Source organism: Cyphellophora europaea (assembly GCF_000365145.1).
Source record: "Cyphellophora europaea CBS 101466 unplaced genomic scaffold supercont1.6, whole genome shotgun sequence".
Taxonomy (NCBI): Eukaryota; Fungi; Ascomycota; class Eurotiomycetes; order Chaetothyriales; family Cyphellophoraceae; genus Cyphellophora; species Cyphellophora europaea.
This window is the reverse complement of record NW_008481812.1, coordinates 1,383,302-1,410,567: the sequence shown is the minus strand read 5'-3', so window position 1 is coordinate 1,410,567 and position 27,266 is coordinate 1,383,302. Positions and strand designations below refer to the sequence as shown.

Genomic DNA, 27,266 nt, shown 5'->3' with positions numbered 1-27,266 from the left:
TCCCTCCGCCATCCAAGCTCGGTAGGATTGTCCTATCCCCACATCTGGGTCAAAACTGTGGTCGATAGGTACCCCGAGCATAAACTCTGATACCAGCAGGTGAGCTCTGGCCCTCCACTCATCCGATGGCAGTCTGACATATGTAGATTGACATCGAGCGGTGACATGTCGCTTTCCACTACCCTTCGCCGGCTCTTGCAGAATATGTCGACCATCTTCACCAGACAAGAGGGACCTCCCACACCGCCACAAGAGGGTAAAGTGCAGACCGTTCAGGTACATGCGTTGCAAGCTGGCCATTTGACCCTGCCGGAACGCTTCTTCGTCAATCCCGCAGATGAAACTGCAAGGCGGACAGTGCCGTCTCTTGCGTTCCTGATCCAGCACCACGACCCCGAGACCGGCCATACATCCCGAATTTTGCTCGACTTGGGAATTCGAAGGAGCGTTTCACGGTACCCGGAGCCTATCCAAAACCATATCGCTACTCGTCAGCCGTTGACAACCGACCCTGATGTGACGAAAAGTTTGGCCGCTGGAGGTTTGACTCCCGAGGACATCGATTACGTGATCTATTCCCATGTGAGCACCCACAAGCAGTAACTGTTCTGTCAAGCTGACGATGTACAGGTACATTGGGACCATGTTGGAGAGCCAAGGGACTTTGAGAAGAGCACGTTCGTGGTAGGCAACGGCGCGCTTGAGTTGCTTAGCGGCTCATCCGCTTCGCTGCGCGGCAGCCATTCGTTCTTCGAGTCCGATCTCCTTCCAGAAGCTAGGACCATTGAGCTTCGGAATCCATATGAGACCGACTCACCAAGTTCAAGCCAAGATTTGGCAAAGATGACCACTGGTCCCAACTTTCACCAATCATGGAGACCCCAAGGACATCTCCCTAGAGTCCTTGACATTTTCAACGATGGCAGTGTGCTTATCGTTGATGCGCCTGGCCATCTACCAGGCCATATCAACATTCTCGCCAAGACTGGGCCTGTGTCAAGCGTCTACCTTGCTGGCGACGCGTGCCACGATCGGAGGATCATGCGCAAGGAGCGAGAGATTGGAGAGTGGAGCGATGCCGAAGGTCATATTTGCTGCATTCACGGTGACAAGAAGGTCGCGGAACAAACCATTGAACACATCCGCCAATTGGAGAAGCAGGGCGTTGAAGTCATTTTCGCACATGATGTCGAGTGGGAAGAGAATCCTCAAAATGCGGGAAGGTTCTTCGGTAGCAAGTAGAATAGCGCTTTTGGCGATGAGAGACCTGAGTGAAGAGGATTCGACGAGCGCGCAGCGTTGTCTGGTCACCGGAAACTGCATGGGAGCATTGCAAGCGATATGTTGCTGCATGGCACCGGAAGCATGGGTTTGAGATTTTTGGCGTTCGCATTGACGTGCAGGTCTGGTGATGTTGACATCCCGACGAGGTCCTGGTTACACGTGCCTGTTCCTATACGCGCATAGCTCGAATAGCAGATGCCCTTTGTCTAAGGTTCACCAGTAATAGGACTCCAGCGAGAGGCATATCATCTCTCCTCAAAGGTGTAAACCATTCCATTCCGTCCAGTAGTGACAGTCCTGGTGAGTGTCTACTGTGATATGGTAGGCCTAGGTGTTGACACTGACCCCCGGACAGGGTCCCCCAGTGGTTAGCTTTAGACCACACCTCTCGATTCCGCACGATCGGTACCATCTGGACATTTTTCGGACGACCTGTGACAGAAGGCCCATTCACACTTGGTCACAGCGCTGGTTCTTGCCTCTGCGTGCCCATGCGAGCAAAGCTGACAGGTTTGGAGAAGCCTGGAGATGTTGCCTGTCTCCACGCACGACAGGCATCGATTTCCAATTTTCTGGAACAACGATCAAGCCGTGGTGTCAGCCACTGGCCGAGTCTAGCGCCATCCCAATTTTGGGAAGCCCTGCTATCTCCGTCCTGCTGAGCTGACTCCAAAGATGGAGCCACCTCCAACATGAAAGAATGTCAGCAGTGGTCTGGTTCTGGATCGAACCAAAGTACTCCGTACCTGTACCCCAGCAGACACGGCCGACACCTCATCAGCAGGTATGGATTGGAAAAAGTTAATCTGCACCTCGGGTGTCCCGGCGTACCCACACCCCCCGTGGGAAGGTGCACCTGGGCACTAGGCAGACCCCCCCTGCCCCAACCCATCTGGGGTGGCTACAACCCCAAAACGGGGCCCCCCAGAGAAGCGTTATAGTGGGCAAGCGGCGCCGCTCTAGAGCACCTAGGGCCTTGGCTACCCAGCGGGAACGGCTCTCCGTTGGCCTTACCACGTGTGATAATCACCGCTCGATGATCGTTACTGTTGAAGGGGTAACCCGCTATCGACACAGCTGGCACACCCTTTGGCGCCCGTCTCAATTCCGGAGTTGCCTGTTACCCCAAAATCATGTCCCCAGCATTCTGTAAGTCCGAAACATCCTTAAACCTGTTGCTCTGCTGCACCTCCCTCTCGAGATGGTGACTTCAGACAGCCTGGACAAGATGGCCACACCCAACGACACCAAGAACTCGCCCCCCGAGTCTGCCATGGAGCATGACCTTGACATGAAGGCCAGGGCGGAAGCCAGCGAGTACGTCGAGACAGGCATCTCACCCGAAGATGCCGAATTCAAGCGCAAGGAGAAGGCTCTGGTCCGGAAGTTGGATCTCTTCATCGCCCCCGTCATGATGATGCTCATGCTCATCTCCTATCTCGATCGCGGTAACATTGGCTTCGCCTCCACACAGGGTATGTCGCGAGACATCGGCCTCGTTGGAAATCAACTCAATGTACGTTGATCAACTCTCATCAAGGCACCTGAGCGCTCGCTAACATCATCCAGACCGCTGTCTCCATCTTCTATATCTTTTACATCTTGGCCGAATTTCCCACTTCGGTCCTTGTGAAGCGCCTCCAGTTCAACCGTGTCATCCCAGCCATCACCGTGAGTTCCCCCCCTTAATCAAGACGTACTTTTCCGCGCAATCACTGACTCGACTCAAGTTCTGCTGGGGCCTTGTGTGCATGTGCAATGGTTTCATCCAAAACTTCGCCGGCCTCTGCGTCTGCCGACTCATCCTTGGCTTTTTCGAAGGCTGTCTGTTCCCCTGCCTCACTCTCACGTTTGCCAACTGGTATAAGCGCGAGGAACTGGCGCAGCGCATCTCCTATCTCTTCATCGCGTCCGCCCTGTCCGGTGCCTTTGGTGGTCTGATCGCCTTCGGCATCCTCTACATGGATGGCGTGGCCGGCTATCCCGGTTGGCGATGGCTGTACATCATCGAAGGCCTGATCACGCTCGTGTGGGCGTTGTGCTGCATCAAGCTTGTGCCCAAGGACTACCAGACTGCGTACTTCCTGAACGAGGAAGACCGCAAGATCATGGCGTGGCGCTACGAGGCCTCGGCGGCGTACAGCGGCGGCACTGGACACTACAAAAAGATCGACTTCAAGCGTGGCGCCGGCGACATCAAGACGTGGCTGCACTCGTTCATCCAGATCGCTGTGGTGACCATCCTATACGGTCAGTCTCTTCGCTCTCCCTACCTAACCACCACCTTTCCATAGACATCAAAGCTGACTATCTCTACTCAGGCTTCGGCACCTTCCTCCCCATCATCCTGCGCAACGGCTTCAACTACACGGTCAAGGAGGCGCAGTACCTGGTCATCCCCGTCAATCTCTGGGGCGCCATCGTCTACGGCGTCGGCGCCTACATCTCGGACAAGAAAAGGGCGCGCTTCTGGGTCCTGGTCTTCTCCGCGCCGTTCGGCATCGCCGGCTACGCCATCCTGCTAGCCTGGAACGTCCCCGTCGGTGTGCAGTACTTTGCCACCTACCTCATCTCCACGGCCTGCTTCATCTGCACCGGTGGCAACATCGCATGGCTGTCCGGGAACTGTGCCCCGGACGGAAAGCGCGCCGTCAGTCTGGGCATCCAGTTGACCTTGACCAACAGTAAGTTTCCTACCCTGTCGGCATGCGCAAACTGTTCCCTCCCCCGGTCTCCTCCACCCCTCCCACCTCCCCCCAACTCCCTTAATGAAACACAAGCTAACCTCTCCGTCCCTTCCACACAGTCGGCGGCATCGTCTCCGGCCAAATCTACCAATCCAAAGGCGCTCCCGAATTCAAGCTGGGCCACGGCTGGAGTCTCGGCTGCCTGGGCTTCGCCTGGTGCATGTGGTGGATCGTGCGCGCCCTGTACCTGCGCCGCGAGAAGAAGAAGGACCAGCTCCTCGCCGAGGGCTACACCGAGAGCGAGGACGACTTCACCGACCGCAGCCCCACGTTCCGGTACCAGTTGTGATGTGAGGAGAGGAGAGGAGAGAGAGAGAGAAAGTCCCTCCCCAAGCTGGGGTTTTTGGCTTCAGAAATGCAATGGGGTGTATCTGTGTGTGTGTGTTTGTGGATCGGTTCAGCGAGTGCGCGGTGGTGACAAGCGAGGGTTCCTGCTTCTTAAGTGCTTACTTAGGTCCTCAAATTCCCAAAGTCGTTGTATAGACAGACAGGCCCGATCAGTCAGTCACCCACCCACCGCTGATATCGACATTGCCACTCGGGTCTTGGGTGCATCGGCATGGGCTGCTGGGCCGAATTCAAGTAAGAGAAGAGAAAGTGTCTTCATCTCAAACTGTTGATCTATGCGGTGACTGACTGGCTGACCCCCTGCCCTGCTTTTGCCCTAAACTAAAAGTGAAGCCACTCAAGCATGACGGATAACGCTCAGAATGCTTTCGCTAATTTCGCAATCTAGTAGAAACCGTACTGACGCCGCAGCCGGTTGACACAAAAACCAGCGTGTGTCCTCTTCCGTTCGTCGGAAAGCTTTTCTTCGTCCGTAGTAATCTAATAATGATTCCGCTTTTCTCCTTTCCCCCCCCCCCCCCCTTTTTGTGGCGATGAACGCCCTTTTTCCATTTCACAAGTGTCCATCTTGCACGATGATGGCCTTGACGGGCTTCTTCACCTTCCTCTTCCCCTCCTTTTTATTCCTTAGACGGCGTCATGGCCAGTCGCTCTCGTCTCCTCGGTGGTGTCACTGACCTTCCTCCGACTCAGCACCTTCTCCAACGCGGCTCCCTTCTCCCTCTCCTCCTGCCTCTGTGCCTCCTGCCTCTGGCCCTCCGCGCGGTGCAACGCCATGCTCTTGCGCTTCCGATCCGCGCTGACGGCCTTCTCCCACAACGCCTCGCGGATCTCGCCGAGTGGCTTCTCCTCCCAGTGGTCCCAGCCGCTCGCGCTCAACGGCCACAGGACCTTATTCTGGTGGTGTGACAGCCACTGGGCGGCGCCGGCCCCAGCGCCGATGTTCCAGCTGCGTTCGGTGCGGGAGATGCTGGTCAGGACGTCGAGGTCGCCTTGGAGCTCGCGGCAGTATTGGTCGAGGGGTAGGTCGTTGACGTCATTGCCTGGGAGAGGTGTTAGTAAGATTGCGTTGGTATTCAAAGAGAACAATGGTGGTTGCCGATGAAAAGCCCGCGGGAAATACCCAGACAGGCCACTTTCACTCGAGCGAACTGTTTTGAGGGCTCTGACTGACCAAAGGGATTCTCGATTTCGGCACCAATGGCCCCAAGTCCGAGAATGATGTAGGCCGCGAAGATGGTGCCCGGGATCGTGATCCATTCAAGAAGATCGTAGAGCTGGAAGGGGAGCACCATGACATAGACCCAGGTGATTTGGGCAATGGAGATGGAGTAAGCTAGAGGCATGGGGTGATTGACGATCCGCTCAGTGCCGGTTGCAACATCCGCCAGAATGCCAAGTTGGGTGATGATGCTGGACTGTATGGGCCCGTTGGTGAGGGTGCCAGCGCTGAAGATGTGCTCGGTGTAAGCCTGAAGGTACGCAAGAATTTCGTGCGGGATATTGCCCAGGTTGTCCCTCGATTGCTTCATAAGCTTGCGTGGGTTCGATTCGGCAAAAGTGATACCCAGGAACTCGCCCGTAGCCTTGGCTTTAGTCCTGGGCTTGGGGTGCAGGCATGCAGTATCTGCGTTGCCCGCCATGGTGGTGAGGATGTCGATGTATGGAGCCAAGTCTGGGTAGTCGGGGGCAACCTCGAAGCGGAGGCGATGCTTCAGGGCTATTGCGAAGCCATTGATGAGGTTGATAGCTGTCACCTTGGAGAGCAGATCGGCCTTACCAAGATCTTCATCTTGATCGTGACGCTCGTTGGAGTGGATCCAGATCATGCGGGCGAGGTTGCGGGAGGATAATTGTAGCGTCGCCCAATACCTCGCGCCCTCGGCATAACGCTCATACGCGGTCGAAGAACGGAAAGAAAGACCCAAACCGACCACAAAACCAAGGACCGTCAGAAGAACCGGGTCGACCACAAGGCGCTGGACGTATTTGCAAATGCAGGTAATGAGTATTGACCAGCATGTTACGATCATGAGGGGAATTATCAACTTTGGCAGAATGGAGCCGTGCAGACGTAACAGATATGGCCATCTGGAATGATGTTTAATGTCTCGCGGGCCTTGGAAGTAGTCGTCCAAGTCGATGCTGTGGCGGGTTGCAGCTCGCAGAGGAACAGGCTTGAAGTGAGCGTTGCGCCCGGGAGAGGAAGCAGTGTGGGCTTGCGCAGGTGCAGCCATATGTGGACTATTAGAGAAGTCGGTCGCTACCGGAGGAGGCACATGCCTCGGAGAGGATGCGTTCGACATGGGGTGAAGGTGCAGTCACCAAAGGTCAGATGGAAAAGATTACAGGCACGCCAGTTACCTGTAACTGACGGCGGAGTTGAATGAGAAGACAAGGGCAGAATCTTAACGACAAGGTGACAAAGTAGAGGAGTCAGAGCAAGCGTGAAGGAACCGGAGTTCCAAAAATGTTCAAGATCGTAAAAGAGTCCGTCGTTCTTATGATCGTGGCTTTTATTCCCGGAGCTGGTCTCGCTGATATTGGGTAAAGCCAGTCAACTCCACCTCCAGCTCAGGAGGCGTCGAGAAATCGCGTTGACTGGTCGGGGAGAGCGAAACGAGGTGGCCCGCTCGGCGCCACCACAGGTTTAACCAATAGCCGGATTACAGATTGCTGCTGAGCCCGGAAGGCTGAAGCGGTCAGTACACAGGAAGGGAGTGGCAAGCGCAAGGCTGTTGCGCCAACACGTGCATCGCTCGGTCGTGTCAGAGAATCAGGGGGTGTTGTTGTCAAGCTCTGGGACTTTTCGGTCGTCGATCTAGAGAAGCTTGGAGGACGGCCAGAGGCGTCTTGGTGCCTCTTAGCCCTGATCGACGGCCTCCGCTTTCGGGGCAGTGCACGCATTTGAGCCCCTGCAGCGTGCAGAAGCAGGCAGGGACGTGGTCGAAGGCCATGTTTCGAAATTCGAAGGACCCCGACGTTTCATTTTCGCCGGCGTGGAAGGATCGAATTGGATTAACGGCTGAACCCGAGTTGACGTTGCTTGGCACGGGGCGGCCAATCCGCCGGCCGCGTTTGTCTAACTAGATCTAGTACTGCCATGCAGCCTTTGTCAGGTGCTATATCAGAGCTACATCCTTCATGCGGTCAGCATGATTATGCTGAGAGCAGGCTCTGATCCAACGATATCCTGCTTATGGTACTCATACATACATTGATAGTCTTGCGAGCGGCATAAGCCACCTCTCTGGCAAAGTAAGCCACATGCTTCCAAGTCCACCATCGTTCGCATTGGAGCGTAAGCTACCTGGCTTTTCCGAGGGTGTCCAGACGCTTATTAGTTGTCGACCGTGATTTTGACGTGCTTCTCCGCATCTGGAATCACCTCATCCTCCTTCTGACCTTTCAAGCCAGGCAGCTCCTTGACAGCTTCGTCGATGATGCTCAATGCTTTCTTGACTTCCTCTTCGGTGATGACCAGAGGAGGAGCAAGTCGGATAATGTTCTGATGTGTGGGTTTGGCCTGCATTTCGTCAGCAGACATATTCTCTTGAACATGTGCAATCTTCAGGGCTCGACCCACCAATAGGCCCTTTGCCTTCAACAACATGCACAGGTCCCAAGCACTGTGCCCGTTTGTCTTGGTCTCGTCAATGACAATAGCATTCAGCAGACCCTTGCCGCGAATAATCTGAATCATTGGTGAGTTGAGGTCCTTCAGTCCTTGACGGAACATGTTGCCCAGGTCCTCTGCCCGTTGCACGAGGTTTTCCTCTTGCACGACCTCGAGAGCCCGAATTGCCACGGCACAACCCAGAGGGTTGCCGCCGTACGTCGAGCCATGCGTGCCAGGTTCGACCGTCAGCATCACATCCTTGCGGCCGAGCACAGCGGACACGGGATACATGCCTCCAGAAATGGCTTTTCCGAGGAGGACAACATCGGGTTTGATGCCAGACCATTCGTGACATAGAAGCTTGCCAGTCCGTGCGATACCTGTCTGAATCTCATCACAGATCAAGAGCACATTGTGCTTGTCACAAAGAGCCCGGATCTCTTTCAGGTAGTTGTCAGAGGGAACCACGATACCAGCTTCGCCCTGGATTGGCTCAACAATGAATCCCGCGATCAGATGCCCGTGAGACTCGAAGGCTGTTCGGACTGCTTCAATATCATCGAATGGAATCGTCTTGCCGGTCTTTGGGCATATGGAGCCAACCGATGGGAGGTGCGGCCCATAGTTGTCTCTAGATTCGGGATCTGTTGACATCGAGATCGCAGAGAACTGGATCGGTCAGCATCTGCTGTGTCACAAAGTGAAGTACTTACTGTTCGGCCGTGAAAGTTCTCCGCAACGCACAAAACGATCGCTTCATCCCTAGGAATGCCCTTGGTCTTGTAGCCCCATTTTCGGGCAATCTTGATTGCAGTCTCAACAGCTTCGGCGCCAGTGTTCATTGGCAGCACCATGTCGAAGTTGAAAAACTTAGTAACAAACTCGGCAAAGCGAGGGAAGACATCATTGTAGAATGCTCTTGAGCTGAGGGTGAGAGTTGATGCCTGGTCAACCAACGCCTTGACCAATTTTGGGTGACAGTGGCCCTGATTGACTGCAGAGTAGGCAGACAGGAAGTCGAGATACTCTCGTCCCTCTGGATCCCATACCTTTGTGCCCTGAGCCTTGGCAAAGACTATGGGTAGGGGATGGTAGTTGTGGGCGGCATAAGCGTGCTCAGCATTGATTGCCTCCTCTGATGAAGACGCGTGGTACTTTGATGTCTTCAATTGCTCGGTCGAGGGCTTGGCCTGAGTACTATTAGCGTGGCCATTGGTCTCATTGAGTGCAATGGGCGCCATGGCTGCGATTCGAGCGCCCTGATGGACGACAAATGACTCCTTGCTGATTGGTCGATCGCAGTAGTGTGATAATGAAAGTCGTATGGCAAAAGAATAGACGAAGTGTTTGTTGAGAATGCAGACAGGCTCTTTATGGTGCCAAAGGGCGTTGCAATGTTGGTTGAAGAGGCAAACTCTTACTCAAGACAACCTCGAATATCCGCGATCATGTGAATGTGTGCTATGCCTCTAAGTGCAGGTGTACCCTTGAGGCTGTCGCTAACGGCAGGAGGTCGGTCGCTAAGTGCAGTCCTAGCCGCCATATCCACCCCACGTCCGGGTCTGACAAGGCGAAATCCAGTTGAAGGTGGGATGGCATGCCCCGCAGCAAGGATCGACTCTGCGATGTGCCTGAGCGGCTGCGCCGTGCTTGAACGGCTGAGCCGTGCCTGAGCAGCCATTCACCTGGAGCTAAGGGTATGCCATCCAGCCTCATTCGTTGTTTGACTCCGACGTTTGAACAACACTTTTGACTACTGCCCGAGACATCGTATCACATACTATCCCTTAATCAATCCTGCAATGTCTCTCAAAGGTCCCGGCGCCCCGCAGAAGCACGATGGTTCTGGCTTACGGGTTGCGATTGTCCACGCGCGATGGAATACAGCCATGATCGAGGCTCTGGTCGCGGGTGCAAAAAAGTCACTACTAGCCTCCGGCGTTAAGGAGGAGAATATCATTCTCGAATCCGTCCCTGGATCCTACGAGCTCCCTCTGGCTGTTCAGAGAGTCTACACCGCATCACAAATCCAAAGTACAGCAAGCACAGTAGCTGGCGGAGTAGGCAGCCTGGCTTCGGGCATTGGTGATCTACTGGGAGGAAGTGCGTCTCAGACAGATCTTCAGGGAAGCTTGCAGCCAAAAGCCCCCGAGAAAGAGAGCGAGACAAAGCTTAGGCAAGCGTTCGACGCGGTCATCGCCATTGGAGTTTTAATCAAGGGCGAGTCTATGCATTTTGAGTACATCGCGGACGCCGTCAGCCACGGTCTGATGCGAGTTCAGTTGGACAGCGGTGTTCCTGTCATCTTTGGTCTGTTAACAATTCTCAACGAAGAACAAGGACTTGCAAGAGCTGGTCTGCCAGGCGGCACTGGCAAGGAAGCAAAAGGTCATAACCATGGTGAAGATTGGGGCAATGCTGCTGTCGAGCTAGGAGTCAAGAGAAGAGGTTGGACAGAGGGCAAGATTGCTGGCACGATATAAACAGGCAATAAAGAGCCGATAACATGCCTCGATTCGAGATCGAATCCTCAGGTGCCATCCCGCGCTGGTGCCTTTATTTCCTCAACGCCGTACAATGCTAAAGGTCCCCTGAAGAGTCTATTCCTGCATCTCGTCTTCTTCTTCCTCCTCCTCATCGTCGTCATCATCGCCCTCAATGCTCTTCTTCGCAGCCTTCTCAGCTTCTTCCAGTAGCTCTTGTGGTACCTGCAGATGTCGGCCTTGAGTAGGACCATTTAGGCTAGAAATCCATGTCATCTCAAGCTCAAATTCCTTGTCTTTGGAGTCTTCATGGGCGACGTAGATAATTCGGGCAGCTTCCTTGACTGCGTCTTCAAGTGTGAGGGCACAGTCAGGATTGGCAAGGTCTAGCTTTTCGAGCTCTGCCTTCGCAGCTTGTCGACCCTTGCCTGTGGCGGCACCATAATAGCCCTAGGTACGTCAGTCAATCATGACGCAGTGTTTGGATGTGCATACCCAGTAAAGGCCACTTGGCTCGATCATATACAGGCCGGGACCACCCTTTTTGACTGCTGCGTCCTCCACCTTGCCACCAGTTCCTTTAGATGGTCCGGATCCAACCTGGCCGTCGACACCGAGTTCGGCTTCCGAGTCCCAACCTCCGAGAATAGCAGTGACACCAAATGGCCGTACGCTAGAGTAGAGAGTGTATGCTTGAACATAGCCACCCATCCTGCTCGCCAGTGCGCTGATGGGGATCGGCGCTTTGTACGTCGACCGCCAGCTGCTTGCCTCGTCTCTTGCTCTGCTGGTAAGGTGGCGACCATCTGGTAACAGCCCTGATGTAACGACACCCGCATTTCTGTCGACAGATGCTATCCTCTTGTTTGCGCCGGGCTTCAGTAGCTTGGAAGAGATGATCTTCTCGCAGGCGAGGACTACACCATGCTTCGTCCGGATGCCGATACACGTGCCGCCATTTTCAACAGCCTTCACCGCATATTCGACTTGGAAGTTGCGGCCGTCGGGGGAGAAGACGGAGTTGGATAAGTCGTACCCGGTTCCGATGGAGGTCTGGTTGCTGTTAGTTGAACTCCATCTTCGAACAGTATTCTCTTACCATGGTGTCCGAGAATCGAGTGCTCAAGGAGTTTCTCCGCAGACAAGAGCAAGGGTCGTTATGTTAGAGGGATAGAAGAGAGGTCGTTCGGTGCAAGTGCTCGACTTCAATACTCCCGCGCCAACAAGGCTTCCTCGCGCGTCGCAACTTAACCGGCAAACATGCCTGTTAGGGATGACGGAGCTTGGCGCCGCCGATGCCCAACTCAAATCGGCCCAACGTGACTACCTGTTCATGACGAACTCCAACTGCCCCCCTTTTGACGCACTCGTCTCTCCCTCCTACTCATCTTCTCAAGACAGTGTTGTTATCTCAGGGATACTACGATCGTCACAGACGTTGGTATCAACCTCGCAGCACGACCTCCGGCTTTCATGTTAAGCTGAGTCATCGGCTGCAATATCACCTTTCTCGCTGAAGCCTATTCCTGCCCCTCCTCCCTTCGTGCCTGCGTACATCGACCCAAGGATCCTGAACTGGTTCCTGACAGACATTTGGCCCCCTTCCAAGTTCTAGGAGTTGCCAATATCATAACCACACCCCTATTCTCTGGACCTGGCTACTTGGACTCCGGAACGGGACCTTTGATAGCGCTTTGTTGTGATAGTTAGAATAGCACACAATATCAAACACCACTCCACCTCCTTGGCTTTCCTGCCTTCGAGACTGTCCTGCTTGGTTCATTGGAGGGTCTAACGTCGAGGATCTTGCGGGCCACCAGTCATGGCCTCCTACCACCGCTGCCACAATTGTGGATGCGAAACGGATGTCTCCAATGCCATTGCAGCGTTCGAGGAGAACCCGCACTGTCGACAGGTTTGTTCCGTCCTCTCTTTGTGCATGACCTTCTGATTGGTTGCTACAGTGTGGCCTGTCGGTCGCGGAGAGTGACTCCAAGATGACCGATGACTTGGTCAACATGATGGGGCAGCACTTCCATCTCAATCCTGTTCAGACCCAGAACGCGTCTATGCCATCTACACCGCAAGTATCTCCCCAACCAGCTCCAATCACCTACATTACACAGCATTACCACCATTCTGCCCATCAGGTGCCCGAAAGATCGGCTTCAGAGGTCCTCGAGGAAGCTGGCGTGAATGCTTCGGCTCTTCTCCCTTCACAGATTCTTCTGTTCAAGGGTGCCGACGACAACCAGAAGCAAAGGCTCGTGGAACTGTGGAGAATCGCTCCACCCACTCCTGGTAGCCAACTTCCTCCCTCGGCGAACGAGAATTGGCCTCAGACCAGCATGGATCAGGAAGAAGAGGCTGCCAGGATCAGATGGGAGGCAATGGAGCGAGAGCGTCTGAAGAATCTCTGTGCTCTCCCGGGCTACGACGCTCGCAGTGCTGCGGAACCCTATATGACCAACCTGTACAAGGACGCATCCAGCACTTCTGAGCATGACCGCCCATCAGACGACTACAAACGTTGCAAGGACCCGGTGTATAACCACGCTCGCGAGTGGTGGGCAGTCGGACTTGACACCGAACCAATGGAGCACCAATACGGATTACTTCAGCATATGATGTGGAGCCAAGGCGACCTGTATACACCGAAGCGTCAAGATGAAGATCAAGAAATGCTTTGAGACGGCAGAGCGATACCCCTTGTTAACGCCAATGAATGAATGAAATGTTGATATGGAGCATGGGTAGATAGTGAATCTTTTATTGTGTAACCCTCCCGGGTAGTTCAAGTCATCTTAGATTGTTCCGTTTCGTGCAGCTGTCACTAAGACAGGCTTCTCGCGAGCCTTACTCGTTGAATTGATGATAGAGACATAAATAACGTCCATCCGGGGCGGAAAGAGGCGAGTGTCTCGAGGTGGGCAAATGGCGGCACGGGCCTCCAAGACCGAGTAGGGGATCAAATTCGGGCCTGAGACTCGAGCGGAGCCAGCTCCAGACTATCTTCGGATTAATCTCCCATCAACGCCCTCTCACCATGCCGCTCAACTTAGTTTGTACCATCGACGACCTCGGGGATTTCTGATCGCGTGGCGACATTGTTGTTCCGGAAACGCTGACTGAAAGGAAAGCACTTCGTTCATCTTTGTTGCCTCGATATATGCGCAACAGAGATCCGTCAACCTCGCCCTTGAGACCTCTTCTCCCCAACTCACCCCTTTAGCTGCGCCAGCATGGCATCGATCAGCAAACGCCAGCAGGCGCGCAACGAGCGCGAACTGCAAGAGCTTCTCCGTGTCCCCGGCAACGGCCAGTGTGCCGACTGCGGTGCGCGAACTCCAGGTTGGGCGAGCTGGAACTTGGGCGTCTTCCTGTGCATGCGATGCGCATCCCTCCACCGGAAGATGGGCACGCATATCTCTAAGGTTAAATCCTTGAGCATGGACACGTGGTCATCGGATCAGGTTGAGGTACACATTTTTGCCGCGAATTCCATGAATCAGTGGCTAATGCATTGCAGAACATGAAACGAAACGGTAACGCCACGGTCAACAAAATTTACAACCCGAAAAACAAGAAGCCCGATATTCCTTTGGACGCAGACGAAGTTGATTCTGCAATGGAGAGGTTCATTCGCAAGAAGTACCAGGAAAAGAGCCTTGAGAGTGGCCGACCGGAGCCGCCTTCGAGGAACGAGCCTTCACCTACTGTTCCACCCAAATCGCCCGACTATGAGCCCGCTGCACCCCAGGTGCCCGCAAAGAAACACCGCTTCTTTGGCTTTGGTCTACGCGCATCCTCCTCAGCCCTTTCACTGTCGAAGCACGACAAGAAGAAGCTTCCGCCGGAGCCAAGGGTTGATTCCGCCTTCACAATTTCTGGGGATGACTACGGGTCGATATCCAGGATGTCAGATGCTGGAGCCCGGATGTCGGATGCTGAGTTGGAGCTAAAACTTACGCAATTGAAAGATATGGGCTTTCCTAATCGAGAGATCAACACCAGAATGCTTCGTCGCTTGAATGGCAACCTTGAGCGGACGGTCGAAGCTCTTGTTCAGCTAGGACCACAGCCGGCCGAGCGAACGTCCTCAGCCCAACGGGTCACGCCCCAGCCTACAGGCTCGTCCCGGACAAACGTGACCACGGCAGGAGGTTCTGATTCGGCGCAGTCTGGCATCCGAGCAAGCAATACTGGTGCTTCGAGAGGATCTAATAATCCCTTTGATCAACCTGCCAGTGGTCAGGGCTTTGGCTTGTCGCTGGGCAGCTCTCAGCCGGCACAACAGCCACCGTCAGGGGTGCCTTCAGTTGGGAGCAATAACCCATTCGACCAGCAGACCCGGAGCCAGACCGATAGCGGCTTGGTACAGGCATTCCAGAACATGCAAGTCACTCAACCCGTTACCCAGCCTCTATTCCCTCACAGTACGGGTGGGTACCCTAATCAGCAAGCTGGCGTGCACGACTCTCGAGTGCACACCATGACTCCTCCCTTCGTGATGCAAAATTCACAGTATGGTTATACGGCCTCTCCTGCAGCTCTCCCTAACAACAACAATCCATTCTTCCAGCAGTCACAATCTCCGCAATATTTACAGCCACAAGCTACCGCAACCAATCCATTCTTTGCACAACAACAGCAGCCCCAGCCCACGAGCAGCAACCCCTTCCTGAACAATGCGCCTCAACAACCGCAACCATCCAATGGATCCAGCTTCAATCCATTCGGCATACCACCCTCTGGAGCGAGCCCACCACAATTTTATGCTCAGCAATCTCAACCAGCCTCGACGGACTCAGGAGCCCAAATTGGTGTGCCTGGCCTTTTCTCTGGCAGCAATCCTTTCCAGCAGCAAAATGCTCCACAGGCTCAACACCAACAGCATGTCAATAACCCATTCCCCAACTTCCAGTATGACCAGCAGCAAACCTCTTCCCAACAGGCTCAGCAGTTTCAGGCCAACCGCTATTCGAATCTGCCTCAAGGCCAATCTCAAGGACAGCCTCAATATATGCAGCAGGGTCAGCAAGTACCCATGATGGCACAGCAGACTGGCAGGTTTGACAACAACGCAATCCTTGCTCTGTACAACTACCCATCCCTAGCACCAGCGAAGCAGCAAACATTGTCCTCGATCCCCGAGCCCGGTAATGAGCAAGCTTCGAACCAGAATGCTACTATGCCGGGTGGTACCATGGCAGCTAAACGAAGCGCAACCATGCCCGTGTCCATGAGTAACATGCATTCGGCGGGCGGCGCTGGCAATCTTGCAGCGAATCGCAATCCATTCTTCCAAAACTCGACTCAAGTTCCTGCCGCCAACACGGGTATTCTATCACACTCCAGCCGCGATAGTGTGGCTATCAACAATCTCGAGAGCGGGAGGCACAGTCCGGATGCTTTCGCAAATTTGAGCGCGCGATATGTATAGGACAGCACCAGGATATTCGACTGTACAATTCTATTGTTTGTTTGCATCTTCTGAACCCACGGAAAGCGTCTGGCGTACGAGAAGCGGGACCAGGACTGGATATTGATGACTCGGGATGTCCACACGTTCATGTCGCTTTTCACGATGATGACATAGGCTGAATCACAGTATGAAATGATAAGAGAATGCAATGTCAACAGTAATGTGTAGACATGCGTAGTGTCTACTAGGTGGTGTACTTGTACTTGTACCCGCGGCTACGACTAGCTAGTGACGTCGTGCCCGCTTGCCCGAAAACGGTAATGGAGCTTCGGCACGGGCGACCAGTCGCAGCGCGGCACTGCTCGCAGCAAAAGCTGCAAAACGTGCTGTTCCGAAGGTCAATCTGCAGCCTCCCATATCTGATACCTTCGTCCTCCAGCTGGTGCTTTGATAGTTTCTGGAGCTCTCTCGGACCTATATTGGGCTTTCGCGATGTCACTCACAAGGTCAGCTCGCTCTGCGCAGGTAAGAAGGCTGCGACAACCGCCTGTGACGTTCCTTCGGAACTGACCCCTCCACAGTCTCTGCTGCGGACCGCGCAACGAGCTTCTACTCAGTCCACGACCTCATCCTTCCTTCCTCGGTGTAGGTGGAGCTTTGGCGCACTATACGGCGTATAACTGACAAAATACTAGCGTACGCTACCCTCTCGTCCGACATCTTTAAGCCTACAAAGTACGGAGGAAAATACACTGTCACCTTGATCCCAGGTAGGTTGTCTAACTGAAGCCTAGCTGAGAACGGTGATGCTGATCCTGACAGGTGATGGTATCGGTACTGAGGTCGCCGAAGCCGTCAAAACGATATTCAAGGCCGATAACGTTCCCATTGAGTGGGAGCAAGTCGATGTTTCCGGTGTTGATACGGGCAACAAGCACTCTGAAGAGCTCTTCCGAGAGTCGATAGCCTCTCTCAAGCGCAACAAGCTCGGTCTGAAAGGTATTCTGCACACTCCCATCGAGAGGTCCGGTCACCAGTCGTTCAACGTCGCCCTGCGACAAGAGCTTGATATCTACGCTTCCGTCATCCTCGTCAAGAATATCCCCGGCCTCAACACGCGACACAAGGATGTCGATCTGTGCATCATCCGTGAGAACACCGAAGGCGAGTACTCTGGACTGGAGCACCAGTCAGTGAGCGGCGTTGTCGAGTCTCTCAAGATCATCACCCGGGCCAAGTCGGAACGCATCGCCAAGTTTGCTTTCTCGTTCGCCTTGGCCAACAACCGCAAGAAGGTTACTTGCATTCACAAGGCCAACATCATGAAGCTGGCCGATGGGCTGTTCCGCAACACTGTCAAGGCGGTCGGCGAGGACTATCCCACTTTGGAGGTCAACGACATGATCGTTGACAATGCCTCCATGCAGTGCGTTTCCCGGCCGCAGCAATTCGATGTCATGGTCATGCCAAATCGTAAGTCTCCTTCCTTTAACTCTCCATGTTATGTGCGGGCAGAGATTGATATTGACCTGTCCAACTCTTCGACCATGGACCATTGCTAACAGCGCCAGTTTACGGTGGTATTTTGACCAACATCGCTGCAGCGTTGGTCGGCGGTCCTGGTGTAGTGCCAGGTTGCAACATGGGTCGCGATGTCGCCGTCTTCGAGCCCGGCTGCCGTCACGTGGGTCTTGACATCAAGGGCAAGGACCAGGCCAACCCCACGGCCCTGCTGCTGTCCGGCACGATGCTCCTCAGACACCTGGGTCTTGATGACCATGCGAACCGCATATCGCGAGCTGTATATGAGGTGATTGGCTCCGGCAAGAGTTTGACGAGGGACATGGGAGGCAATGCCACCACTCACGAGTTCACTCGTTCCGTTCTGGATAAGATGGAGGCCGATCTATGATCACTGTTTGAATGCAACCCACATCGCATGAGTTCGTAGGCGCAAGTGTACGTGGAGGTACACAATGTTGATATCCTTTAGCCTGTGGTTCTCGTGACTGTTGTGGAAAACTCTGTTCCATGTGAATCGATTGCTTATGATGTTGGCGAAACTAGAAGACACTGCGGTAGTCACTTTAGACTCACAGGGATTCCCAACAGATCCGAGCCGATGGCTCAGGTCTTGTGCCGGTATCGATTGTTCAAGACAACCAGGCAGCGTTTCAACCTCACTTGTGACATCCTCTGTTGCTAACCTATCGCGTATACCTACCTGACCAGATTAAAGCCACCTCCACTTTCCCCACTGTCTCGAAGATGGAACTAGCTTATGTAGATTGATCGATTACCTGTAGATCGGAGAAGCCCGAAAGCGCGGTGAGTCAGAGACGCGCTGTCGGCGAATACGAATACCTCCCTGCATGGGTTTTCGATCCACCCCCAAGAAAGCCTTTTTCCTGCCGCCCTCGGTATACAGGCGCCAGGCAGAGAAACATGGCTTTCCTTCCGCGTTGTTGTCTCTGTCGTGGAAGTAGTAATAGGGCGTCACTTCTTGTTTGGAGCTTAAGGGACCGCAGCCGCCATGACAGCCACGAAGGATCGCATCGAGCAAAGCTACGGACTCGACCCCATCGTCCCGGCGGCTGATCCAAAGGCCAAGGCAGCAGCGGTCATTGATGTTCCCATACAAGACGAGGCCAACGCTGGCACCCACAGCAAAGTCAACGATGACGACGTCTCGCCCCCGCCAGCGACCCGCTCCACGCTCCGCATGACACTCATCCTCGCGGCGCTGTTTCTTTCGCTGTTCGTGGCCGCCCTGGACGCCACGATCGTGTCGACCGCCATCCCCACCATCGTCGCCTCCTTGGAGTCGCCCTCCGGCTATGCCTGGATCGGAGGCGCCTACCTGATTGCCAACGCAGCCGGTGCCCCGATCTGGGCGAAGCTGTCCGACATCTGGGGACGAAAACCCATTTTGCTGGCTGGCGTGGTTCTGTTCATGCTATCTTCTGTCGTGTGCGCCACGGCGATCAACATGAAGATGCTAGTGGTTGGCCGAGCGCTACAGGGTACCGCGGGCGGAGGACTGATCATGTTGGTAAACATTGTGATCAGTGATCTGTTCAGCATGAGGCAGCGGAGTCTGTTCCTGGGGCTGTGCGAGGCCATCTGGGCAGCCGCCGGCGCCGTTGGGCCCATCCTGGGCGGTGTACTGACGGACCTGGCGAATTGGCGGTGGTGCTGGTGGATTAACTTGCCGGTTTGTGGTGTGGCGGGTGTATTGCTGCTGCTGTTCCTGGATGTGCATAATCCGAGGACGCCTCTGAAAGCGGGTGTCAAAGCTATTGATTGGGCAGGCAGTCTGAGCATTCTGGCTTTGGTCTTGATGCTGCTGTTGGGATTGGACTTTGGAGGGACTACGTTTCCCTGGAACTCGCCAAAGGTGATCTGTCTGATCGTAATTGGAGCGCTGTGCAGCTTGCTGTTCATCTACGCGGAGAAGAGGATCGCCAGGTACCCGCTCATGCCCATGAAGCTGTTCAGGGAAAGCAGCAATGTCGCGAGTCTACTGGTGGTCGCCTTTCACGGAATGTCGTTCATTGCTGGCGAATGTGAGTCCTCCAGCTATTACATCTACTCCAGTCCACGACACTAACAGTACTTCAGACTACATGCCTCTTTATTTTCAATCAGCAAAGGCAGCCTCGGCACTAAGGTCGGGTGTTCTCCTCGTCCCGCTGATTGTTACCACAGCGGTTTTCGGAGTCTTGACCGGAATCTTCATCCATCGAACAGGAAAGTACAGAGAACTCATCTGGCTGGGCACAGTCCTCCTAACTGCAGGCTACGGAGCGTTCGTGAGCCTGGTACCAGAAACGTCCATTGCCACAATCGTGGGATTCCAGCTCATCGCCGGCGCCGGATCCGGACTCCTCTTCGAGCCATCGCTCGTGGCACTACAAGCGTTCTCTGCCCAAGATGACGTTGCAACAGCCACATCCACTTTCGCCTTCGTCCGATCATTGTCTCTGGCTGTCTCGATCATCCTCGGCGGCGTTGTCTTCCAGAACAGTATGGATGCCAGGAGTTCCCAACTACGAGCAGCCGGGCTGCCGGCCGACCTCACGGAACAGTTGACGGGCAAACACGCCGCTGCGAATGTCATGCTCACGCACACGATTCAGGACGAGGGCCACAAGCGTGTAGTCAAAGCTGCCTTTGCGTGGAGCATGCGTAATATGTGGATCATGTACACGGCCTTGAGTTTCTTGGCTGTTGTGAGTGGAGTTTTCGTCAAAGAGAAGAAGCTGAGCAAGGAACATACGGAGACGATCACGGGCTTGAAGGAGAAAGTGCTGCACAGAGTTGAGAGCGTGAGGAGTACGGTCAGCAGAGGAGGTGAGCATGGACAGGAAGATGCTCCGACAAGCGATGTCCGAGGCCTCGATGTGGTGAGAGCGGTCTAGCGTCGCTACACCAGTCCTGCACCACCGCTTACTGGACACGAGCAGCAAAACAAGGGGAATCAAAAGCGATTTGGTATTCGTATAGAAGCGGGCTGGCATTACGAATTTTTTCAGCGTCATTGGCGACAGAAAAGCATCGATACAACATTATTGACTCAGAGCTTGTAAGGGGCTTTGGCTTGCCTCCTCGTCCTTGAGTCGTGGACGTGTACACGTCCCAGTGACGACATGAGCGCAACACCTTTCCAGTGACTAATTGTTTCACCGACTTGGCTTACTCCTGGGCAGATAGGCAGCTGGAAAACAAAAACAATCGACACCCGGGATTCGCCAATGGTCACCCACTTGACTACTAGCCGGGCCCAATACAGCTTGGGTGCGCTGAGCGAACGGGAAGCGCCATTTTCTGTATGGTGTGGTCGATTGCGAAAGAGTTGTTGAGCTATGCCAGATATATTGGCACTTTTGAAGAGACTGATGAATTCCTAGCATGTGTGTTGGACGCCTGGTTGCCTTGCGAGGCGCCTTCTTTCTGAAACAACCAATACTTCCTCAGACCATTGTGGATCTTGGTTCGCGACTGTTCAGTTATGACTTGGACATCTATCTCTTATCCCTCTCCCGCTTCTCTTTTCAGGCAGGTCAGTCCCTTTTGTTGGCTGACAGCACAGGCAAATGAGAGAATGAAAGCACCACAGCCACGATTCTGGCTATCGGGGCTGCCACTACTCATTATCGTGCTTCACAGTCCACTTACCGCCAACACCTCTTCCACCACATCCAGCAAGGGCCTGCCACTGTCCACTCTCCTAACCTCAATCCCAACCGGGGCAGTCCAGTCCCTCAACAAGGCCCTGAACTCCCGACTACTGTCCAAATGCTCCTGCAGCTCCTCACCCAACACCCTCCCTCTCAGCCTCTCCTCCACCACGACTGTTTCCGCGTGCAAGACCACCGGCAGCACCTCGATCTCCAGCCCCCTCATCTGGCCCGCACACACGCTCACAACAACGTCCCGAATCCTTTGCAACTCCAACACAACTGCCGTCCCACTGATGACCAGCACCGCCACTCCCAGCCCTCCCACCGGTCCAGCCTCTCCGTCATCCGCACCCGTGGCCCGCACTGCCCCATGATCGACCCACCGCCCCCAAACCTCCTCCCAAAGCACACCCCAAAGCGCCTCCAAGGCCCTCAGCATCAGCCCGGCGTCGTCGTTCCGCGGGTACATGGCATCCAAACAATCGGCGTCGATGTGCACATGCATGGTTCTGCGCGGGTGCTGGCGCAGGCGGTGGCAGAGCTCGTAGGCTGTGGTGGACTTGCCCGTGCCGGAGGCGCCGGAGAGGAGGATGAGTTTCAGTTTGAAGCGGCTGTTGGGAAGAGGAGATGGCATGGTTCGGGGGTGACGCAGGTATGCTGTGAGGAGGGGTGGTCTGGCGTTGCGGTTGCTATGGATTGGTGGCTGGCACCGGCGATCATGGGGAGAGCGTGTGTGCTGGAAGGCATAGGTGGGGTCGACTATAAAGGAAGTCTATGTAGAGGAGCTCGATGGAACCCGGTGTAGGAGGAGGCTGTAGGTAGATATGTCTGTTTCGATTCACTGAATATGAGTCATGGCTTTGCTTCGCAGTATCTCACAATAAAAGGACTGCTCTCGAATTTCAGATCCGAATACGAAGAAGCGGCTCTGTTTGCCTGTATAATTACAATGGCTTTACAGCTCGTCTCTACACCTGGCACCATCAATTCCAGTCTCCACCACCGCGACCCATCAACCCTTCCAGCCAGCCTTTCTTCCTCACCTCAAGCCCCGTCTTCCACTTCACCCAATCCCACCACCCCGCCGGCTCACTCCTGCCCAGCAACGGGCGTTGCTTCCAAAACGGCTTCTCCACGGTACTCTCCCTCTGCCCACCTATCGCCGCCTTCCGCCTCGCCTCCGCCATCTGCACCTGTTCCTTCCCAGCTACATTGGCCACGTCAGTCCTCCTCTCGGGATACAAGCACCACACGACAACATCGCCCGTCCGCCTCCAATCATCGTGCCAATGGCTGTTCCAAACCCGCTCACACTCCCTATACCCGCTGCGCCTGCCCACCACCGTCTTCATCTGCGGCTCCAGCTGCTGGAAAAACACCAGGTACTCGGGCCACGGCCGGCGACCCCTGCGCTCCCGCCACAGCTCCTCCTCATCCTTGGTCTCGATCTCAAACACCCGCCGTGGCTTCGCCGTATGGCCTGCAAACAAACCGGCTTCGTGGTTGGCGACACCCCCCGTAGAGAGCTTGGCTACGGGCGGGTTTCGCGACATGTGCCGCTTCAGCCAGCCTGTTGGGTCGACGTAGAACTGGTCTGCCTCGTCTAGGTAGGTGGCTTTGGCGGTGGCGTTGAGGTCCAGTGGTGGCTCGCAGGTGAGGGCCCAGGCGTCAATGCCCGGGGAGGAGCTGGTGGGCGGATATTGCAAGTGGGAGCGCCAGGGGGTGGAGTGGCAGGGCATGAGGAAGCCGACGGTCATGTTTTGAGCAATGGGCCCGGGAAGAGGCAGGTAGTGCGTCTCAAAAGTGGTGCGGAGGTGTTCGGTGATCGTGACCAGGCCGACGTTGTGGAGGGTGGCCGTGTAGAGGGAAATGAGGAGGTTGATGGCCAAAAGGATGGCTAAGAGGGCGCGTCTGAGAAGCTGCGAGGTTTGTGAGTAGGGCCGGAGAGAGTCGAAGGCCGAGGCAAAATGGGTTGACAGTGGGTGTGCGGCAAGTATATGGAGGCCTGGTAAGAGGGGGTAGATGAAGCGCACTTCTTTGTGGGAAATGATGGAGAGCATAGCTGGGACGAAGAGTGAGGCAATCGTCAAGTTGGACAATGCATTTCGAGAAGATTGGGAGAGGTTTCGGTAGGCAGAAGTATCGAGAACTGAACGGTACATGCCAATCAGCGCAAAGGGCAGGGCGGTAGTTAGGAGCAGCGGATAGCCCTGTGATAGATAGTAGTGCCAATCGTTATTGCCGTAGAAGATGGCGATGGATTGGGCAACGTTGAAATACAAAAAGTTCCATGGCGGAAAGGTCCAACTGAGATAGAATAGGCGGTCCACCACTGCAGATATTGCGAGGACCACACCTCCGCACAGGACCGCTTCCCTAAGGAATGTCTTGCATTCTGTCTTTGTAGGAAGTAGCGTGTAGCCGGCGATCTCAATAAGAGCAGTGTGCTCTGTGCCCGGCACGTTGACAAGCTTATGCGACCTTACGCCGCGCAGACAGGTCAGGATCGTCATTGCAAACCAGATAAGTATGTTTGTGGGTCGCAGGATGGTGGCAAGGGCCGCAAACAGTAATGCTCGTCGTAAGCGTGTTGTCTCATCTACATCGCCGTGAGATAGTGTGACCGCCGTTCGCTTCCGCAATCCTTGCGCGTCAGCCTCGCCTGTGTCCTTTGTGCTGCCGTCGCTGGACCAATGCCATGGCCAATTGTAGAGGGCGATTATAGTCAACGTCGTCTCAAGCGAGTTAGAGAATGTTCGGGTGGAGCAGAACCATTGCCATGGACTCGCCACGGTCAGTACCAGAGCAGCTGCTGGCGCAAGAGACCGTACGCCATATATGGCTTCAGAGAGTCTCCAGGTATAGTAATCACCAAGAGCTGCGATTACTGCCTGCGCAACTTTGGGGGTTGCTAGAAGCAGCTGCGCTCTGAAAGGTGCTTGTAGCGCGAGGGCATTCGCGAGGTATTCGGCTGCCTTGTAGCACGTAGCGAAGATCGCGGGATGAATTGCAGAGCGCAGGTGCTTTTTCCACTCCTGCAGGCGGTTAATAGATCTCCAGACAGTGAAGGTGATATTTGTACCCATGTAATCCACGCGCCGGCTTCCGAGCCAAATGCAAGCGCCCACGCGGGCTCCAGAGCTTGGAAGTATTCATCTGGCTGGAAGAACGTCTGAATGATGAGTGCATTGAGCAGGCGCGAACCTATGAGGAAGAGGAGGACGTCCTGTCCGCTTGGGCCAGCGGAGTCCGCAGGTACATCGGCTGGGGTACCATGTTTGCGCCGGGATCGAGAACTCGAGTCGCTGAAGGTCTCACTGGCGGGAGAAGCTGGCGCGAGTCTCGCGTCTTTGGGCATGACAAAGGGTTTTCGTCATGCTCCAATGCTGAAGCTCCGCCGTGTGTGTCACTCCATGTGCTTTCGAGGTCTAGGTACCTGGTACCTCAGCTGTGGGGCACCATGCTCGATAAGGCTGCGCCTCTCGCTTACAAGGCTGTATTTCAGGCAGCCAAACAGCACGCTTCAGCACGAGTTAATCTTGGATAGTTGAAAGCAATTTCTTCTGATTTTCATTCTCATTCTCGACATTGATCATGACGCTATCTATAATAGCCCTGCTCCCGGGAGCCAGGACAGGCCCAACGCATTGCGATTCTTCTAAGCCTGGGTATTTTCCATCCTAACTTTGAGTGTATCCGTACATTAGAGTTCTCGTGACCGATGCGGGCACAAGCAACTACTCGACAGTAACAGACTTAGCCAAGTTGCGAGGGAAGTCGACATTGAGACCCTCTGACACAGCAAGCCAGTAGGCCATGAGTTGTAGAGGAATGACGTTGAGCAGACCCTGAAGGATATCGCAGGTCTGGGGGACCTCAATACGCTCAGTCTTATCGGGAGGGAACTCGGGATCGCCGGTGTTGCAGATGACGATAGGTCGGCCAGCACGTGCGATGACTGTATACTGTTAGTTGCGCAATGATCCAGTATGAAATGAAACGTACCTTGCTGATAGGCGTTCAGAGACTTGGCGAAGATGTTGTCTCGGGTCAAGATCATGACGATTGGCAGGTTCTCATCCACCAGGGCCAAAACACCGTGCTTCAGCTCGCCTGACATGACGGCTTCGCAGTGAAGATAGGATATTTCCTTGATCTTCAGGGCTCCCTCGAGAGCAGTAGAGAACTGATGGCCACGACCCAGGAGTAGCAACGACTTCTGGCCCTGCAAGAACTTCTTGCACATGGCCTTGATCGAATCATTGAGCTTGAGAATCTCCCTGAACTGTTCGCTGATCTTGGAGAGGCCGATAATGATCTCCTCGCGTCTCTTCTGCTTAGAGGCGCGATCCTCGCTCAAAGATAGAGCAAACATGATCATGGCAACGAACTGTGAGGTGTAGGCTTTGGTGGAGGCAACGCCAATCTCGGGGCCAGCATTGATGTGAACACCGCAATGAGTCAGGAGGGAGATCGAAGAGCCCACTACGTTGACAATGCCAACAGTCAAAGCGCCACGCTCCAAGCAGTAGCGCAGAGCCATCAGAGAGTCGGCAGTCTCACCGGACTGGGAGACGAACACGCAGGTATCGTCACGGAACACAGGAGCCTTCCGATCGAGGAAATCCGAAGCCAACTCCACACTGATGGGGATTTCGGTGAGCTCCTCAAAGGCACCACGGACAGCCATGCAGGAGTGGTAAGATGTGCCGCAGGCGATAAAGATCAGTCTTCTGCAGCGGCGAATGGTGGACATGTACTGTCTCAAACCACCCAGCGTAACCGTCTGGTTGGCCACGTCCAAGCGACCACGCATGGTATTGACAACAGACTCGGGCTGCTCGAAGATCTCCTTTTGCATGAAGTGGTCGAATTTACCCTTCATGATCTCTTGCAGCTCGAGCTCGATAGTCTGAATAGCACGGACATTGGAAGTGCCATCGTCCTTGGCCAGACGGTGGATGTTGAGCTGACCGTCGTGAATGTGGGCAATATCATCATCTTCCAGGTACAGGACCTTCTTGGTGTGCTCGACAAGAGCAGAGGCATCGGATGAGAGGAAGAATTCGGCGGGTTGAGGCATGCCGTCATCAGACAAGAAGGCTCGAGATTGGGAGCGGTGCAAGAGGGACTTGTCGGGGGGCGCGAGGAGGTTCGTGGGGGCTAGGAGACCGTTGGCTGACTTCTTGACGGCAACGTTATGGCTGGCCGCCTCAGCAGAGAGAGCACCTTCTTCGGAGTATTCAACATCCACGAAGTCAACCTTCATCTTCTTCGCAGTCTTGACGCCAATGACCAGGGGTGAACCCTTGCGAGCAGCGATGACTTCATGGGGGAAGTGTACCGACTTCATCAGAAGACCGAAAGCGCCCTGCAGCTCCTTGATGACGGCCTTGCATAGGGTAGTGAAGTCAATATCTGGGTGGGAGTCGAATAGATACTTGGCGAGCTTCGCAATGCACTCGGTATCGGTCTCGGTCTCGAAGCGGAAGCCCTTGCCCTCGAGCAGAGCCTTGAGTTCTTTGTAGTTGGTAATGATACCATTGTGAACGACAGTGAATTCCCATTTGGGGTCAGATCTGTGAAGTCGTCAGTATGAGAAGCCTGAGGGAGTCGGGTATCAGACTGACCTGTGAGGATGGCAGTTGAGGGTAGATGGGGGACCATGGGTAGCCCAGCGAGTGTGAGCAATGCCAGCATGAGAATCGAAGGTCTTGGTCAAGTCGACACCAGATTGAGCAATGAGCTCCTTCAGCTTGGCCACCTTGCCAACCTCCTTGAAGGCAAAGACTTCATTTTTCTTGTCTCCGTCGACGGCCAGACCTGCAGAGTCGTACCCGCGGTATTCTAGCCTGGACAGGCCTGGGTACAGTCAGCCGGATGTTTCCTCTTGTTGCTCCGCTTGTTCCTTACCATTGACCAAGGTGTCTAGGATGTACTTTCGGTCCTTCTCGACGAGGTAGTTGATGTAGCCAAAGATTCCGCTGCAGCTTGTTAGCCTGGGCAGTTTGAATTGCTTGGAAGCCCACTCACCACATGGTGCCGGTTGTCAATTGTGTATCTTCTCAGCTGCGGTGGAATGTACGTTGTATCTGGGGCAACGGTGGAAGCTGAGGCTGCGCAGGAGGTAGGGGCGGTGGACAACAAAGAAGGCTGCTTGCAGTAGATGGATCCGAA

At 54.6% G+C, this 27,266-nt stretch overlaps 13 protein-coding genes and 1 non-coding gene across 14 annotated transcripts; 7 read left to right on the top strand and 7 right to left on the bottom strand.

Annotated features, from left to right (window-relative positions):
* Nucleotides 1-204: 204 nt before the first annotated feature.
* HMPREF1541_06755 (uncharacterized protein) lies at nucleotides 205-1,242 on the top strand (the record flags this gene model as incomplete). The annotated part of the gene is made up of 2 exons (XM_008721084.1): nucleotides 205-582; nucleotides 631-1,242. 2 exons carry the CDS (start codon nucleotides 205-207, stop codon nucleotides 1,240-1,242), a joined length of 990 nt encoding a protein of 329 aa, XP_008719306.1.
* Nucleotides 1,243-2,512: 1,270 nt separating this feature from the next.
* On the top strand, nucleotides 2,513-4,320 carry HMPREF1541_06754 (uncharacterized protein; the record flags this gene model as incomplete). Its single annotated transcript, XM_008721083.1, has 5 exons — nucleotides 2,513-2,800; nucleotides 2,854-2,955; nucleotides 3,015-3,534; nucleotides 3,606-3,968; nucleotides 4,091-4,320. The coding sequence occupies 5 exons, from the start codon at nucleotides 2,513-2,515 to the stop codon at nucleotides 4,318-4,320; spliced, it is 1,503 nt and encodes a 500-aa protein (XP_008719305.1).
* A 686-nt stretch (nucleotides 4,321-5,006) lies between these two features.
* Nucleotides 5,007-6,685, bottom strand: HMPREF1541_06753 (uncharacterized protein; the record flags this gene model as incomplete). Its single annotated transcript, XM_008721082.1, has 2 exons — nucleotides 5,007-5,422; nucleotides 5,554-6,685. The coding sequence occupies 2 exons, from the start codon at nucleotides 6,683-6,685 to the stop codon at nucleotides 5,007-5,009; spliced, it is 1,548 nt and encodes a 515-aa protein (XP_008719304.1).
* Nucleotides 6,686-7,719: 1,034 nt separating this feature from the next.
* On the bottom strand, nucleotides 7,720-9,239 carry HMPREF1541_06752 (ornithine aminotransferase; the record flags this gene model as incomplete). Its single annotated transcript, XM_008721081.1, has 3 exons — nucleotides 7,720-7,905; nucleotides 7,966-8,667; nucleotides 8,712-9,239. The coding sequence occupies 3 exons, from the start codon at nucleotides 9,237-9,239 to the stop codon at nucleotides 7,720-7,722; spliced, it is 1,416 nt and encodes a 471-aa protein (XP_008719303.1).
* Nucleotides 9,240-9,800: 561 nt separating this feature from the next.
* On the top strand, nucleotides 9,801-10,481 carry HMPREF1541_06751 (6,7-dimethyl-8-ribityllumazine synthase; the record flags this gene model as incomplete). Its single annotated transcript, XM_008721080.1, has 1 exon — nucleotides 9,801-10,481. One exon carries the CDS (start codon nucleotides 9,801-9,803, stop codon nucleotides 10,479-10,481), a length of 681 nt encoding a protein of 226 aa, XP_008719302.1.
* Nucleotides 10,482-10,598: 117 nt separating this feature from the next.
* Nucleotides 10,599-11,583, bottom strand: HMPREF1541_06750 (uncharacterized protein; the record flags this gene model as incomplete). The annotated part of the gene is made up of 3 exons (XM_008721079.1): nucleotides 10,599-10,931; nucleotides 10,977-11,534; nucleotides 11,581-11,583. 3 exons carry the CDS (start codon nucleotides 11,581-11,583, stop codon nucleotides 10,599-10,601), a joined length of 894 nt encoding a protein of 297 aa, XP_008719301.1.
* Nucleotides 11,584-12,303: 720 nt separating this feature from the next.
* On the top strand, nucleotides 12,304-13,171 carry HMPREF1541_06749 (uncharacterized protein; the record flags this gene model as incomplete). Its single annotated transcript, XM_008721078.1, has 2 exons — nucleotides 12,304-12,396; nucleotides 12,446-13,171. 2 exons carry the CDS (start codon nucleotides 12,304-12,306, stop codon nucleotides 13,169-13,171), a joined length of 819 nt encoding a protein of 272 aa, XP_008719300.1.
* A 552-nt stretch (nucleotides 13,172-13,723) lies between these two features.
* Nucleotides 13,724-15,924, top strand: HMPREF1541_06748 (uncharacterized protein; the record flags this gene model as incomplete). Its single annotated transcript, XM_008721077.1, has 2 exons — nucleotides 13,724-13,960; nucleotides 14,011-15,924. The coding sequence occupies 2 exons, from the start codon at nucleotides 13,724-13,726 to the stop codon at nucleotides 15,922-15,924; spliced, it is 2,151 nt and encodes a 716-aa protein (XP_008719299.1).
* A 474-nt stretch (nucleotides 15,925-16,398) lies between these two features.
* On the top strand, nucleotides 16,399-17,818 carry HMPREF1541_06747 (isocitrate dehydrogenase [NAD] subunit 1, mitochondrial; the record flags this gene model as incomplete). The annotated part of the gene is made up of 5 exons (XM_008721076.1): nucleotides 16,399-16,431; nucleotides 16,488-16,551; nucleotides 16,602-16,676; nucleotides 16,729-17,379; nucleotides 17,478-17,818. 5 exons carry the CDS (start codon nucleotides 16,399-16,401, stop codon nucleotides 17,816-17,818), a joined length of 1,164 nt encoding a protein of 387 aa, XP_008719298.1.
* Nucleotides 17,819-18,439: 621 nt separating this feature from the next.
* On the top strand, nucleotides 18,440-20,327 carry HMPREF1541_06746 (uncharacterized protein; the record flags this gene model as incomplete). The annotated part of the gene is made up of 2 exons (XM_008721075.1): nucleotides 18,440-19,472; nucleotides 19,528-20,327. 2 exons carry the CDS (start codon nucleotides 18,440-18,442, stop codon nucleotides 20,325-20,327), a joined length of 1,833 nt encoding a protein of 610 aa, XP_008719297.1.
* Nucleotides 20,328-20,635: 308 nt separating this feature from the next.
* On the bottom strand, nucleotides 20,636-20,750 carry HMPREF1541_06745. Its single transcript, XR_573437.1, has one exon. It is a non-coding gene; the product is annotated as a 5S ribosomal RNA (ribosomal RNA).
* A 319-nt stretch (nucleotides 20,751-21,069) lies between these two features.
* Nucleotides 21,070-21,723, bottom strand: HMPREF1541_06744 (uncharacterized protein; the record flags this gene model as incomplete). The annotated part of the gene is made up of 1 exon (XM_008721074.1): nucleotides 21,070-21,723. The coding sequence occupies one exon, from the start codon at nucleotides 21,721-21,723 to the stop codon at nucleotides 21,070-21,072; it is 654 nt and encodes a 217-aa protein (XP_008719296.1).
* Nucleotides 21,724-22,072: 349 nt separating this feature from the next.
* HMPREF1541_06743 (uncharacterized protein) lies at nucleotides 22,073-24,447 on the bottom strand (the record flags this gene model as incomplete). The annotated part of the gene is made up of 2 exons (XM_008721073.1): nucleotides 22,073-24,124; nucleotides 24,172-24,447. The coding sequence occupies 2 exons, from the start codon at nucleotides 24,445-24,447 to the stop codon at nucleotides 22,073-22,075; spliced, it is 2,328 nt and encodes a 775-aa protein (XP_008719295.1).
* Nucleotides 24,448-24,826: 379 nt separating this feature from the next.
* On the bottom strand, nucleotides 24,827-27,127 carry HMPREF1541_06742 (glutamine-fructose-6-phosphate transaminase (isomerizing); the record flags this gene model as incomplete). Its single annotated transcript, XM_008721072.1, has 5 exons — nucleotides 24,827-25,047; nucleotides 25,095-26,668; nucleotides 26,720-26,951; nucleotides 27,003-27,073; nucleotides 27,123-27,127. 5 exons carry the CDS (start codon nucleotides 27,125-27,127, stop codon nucleotides 24,827-24,829), a joined length of 2,103 nt encoding a protein of 700 aa, XP_008719294.1.
* Between the last annotated feature and the right edge of the window lie 139 nt (nucleotides 27,128-27,266).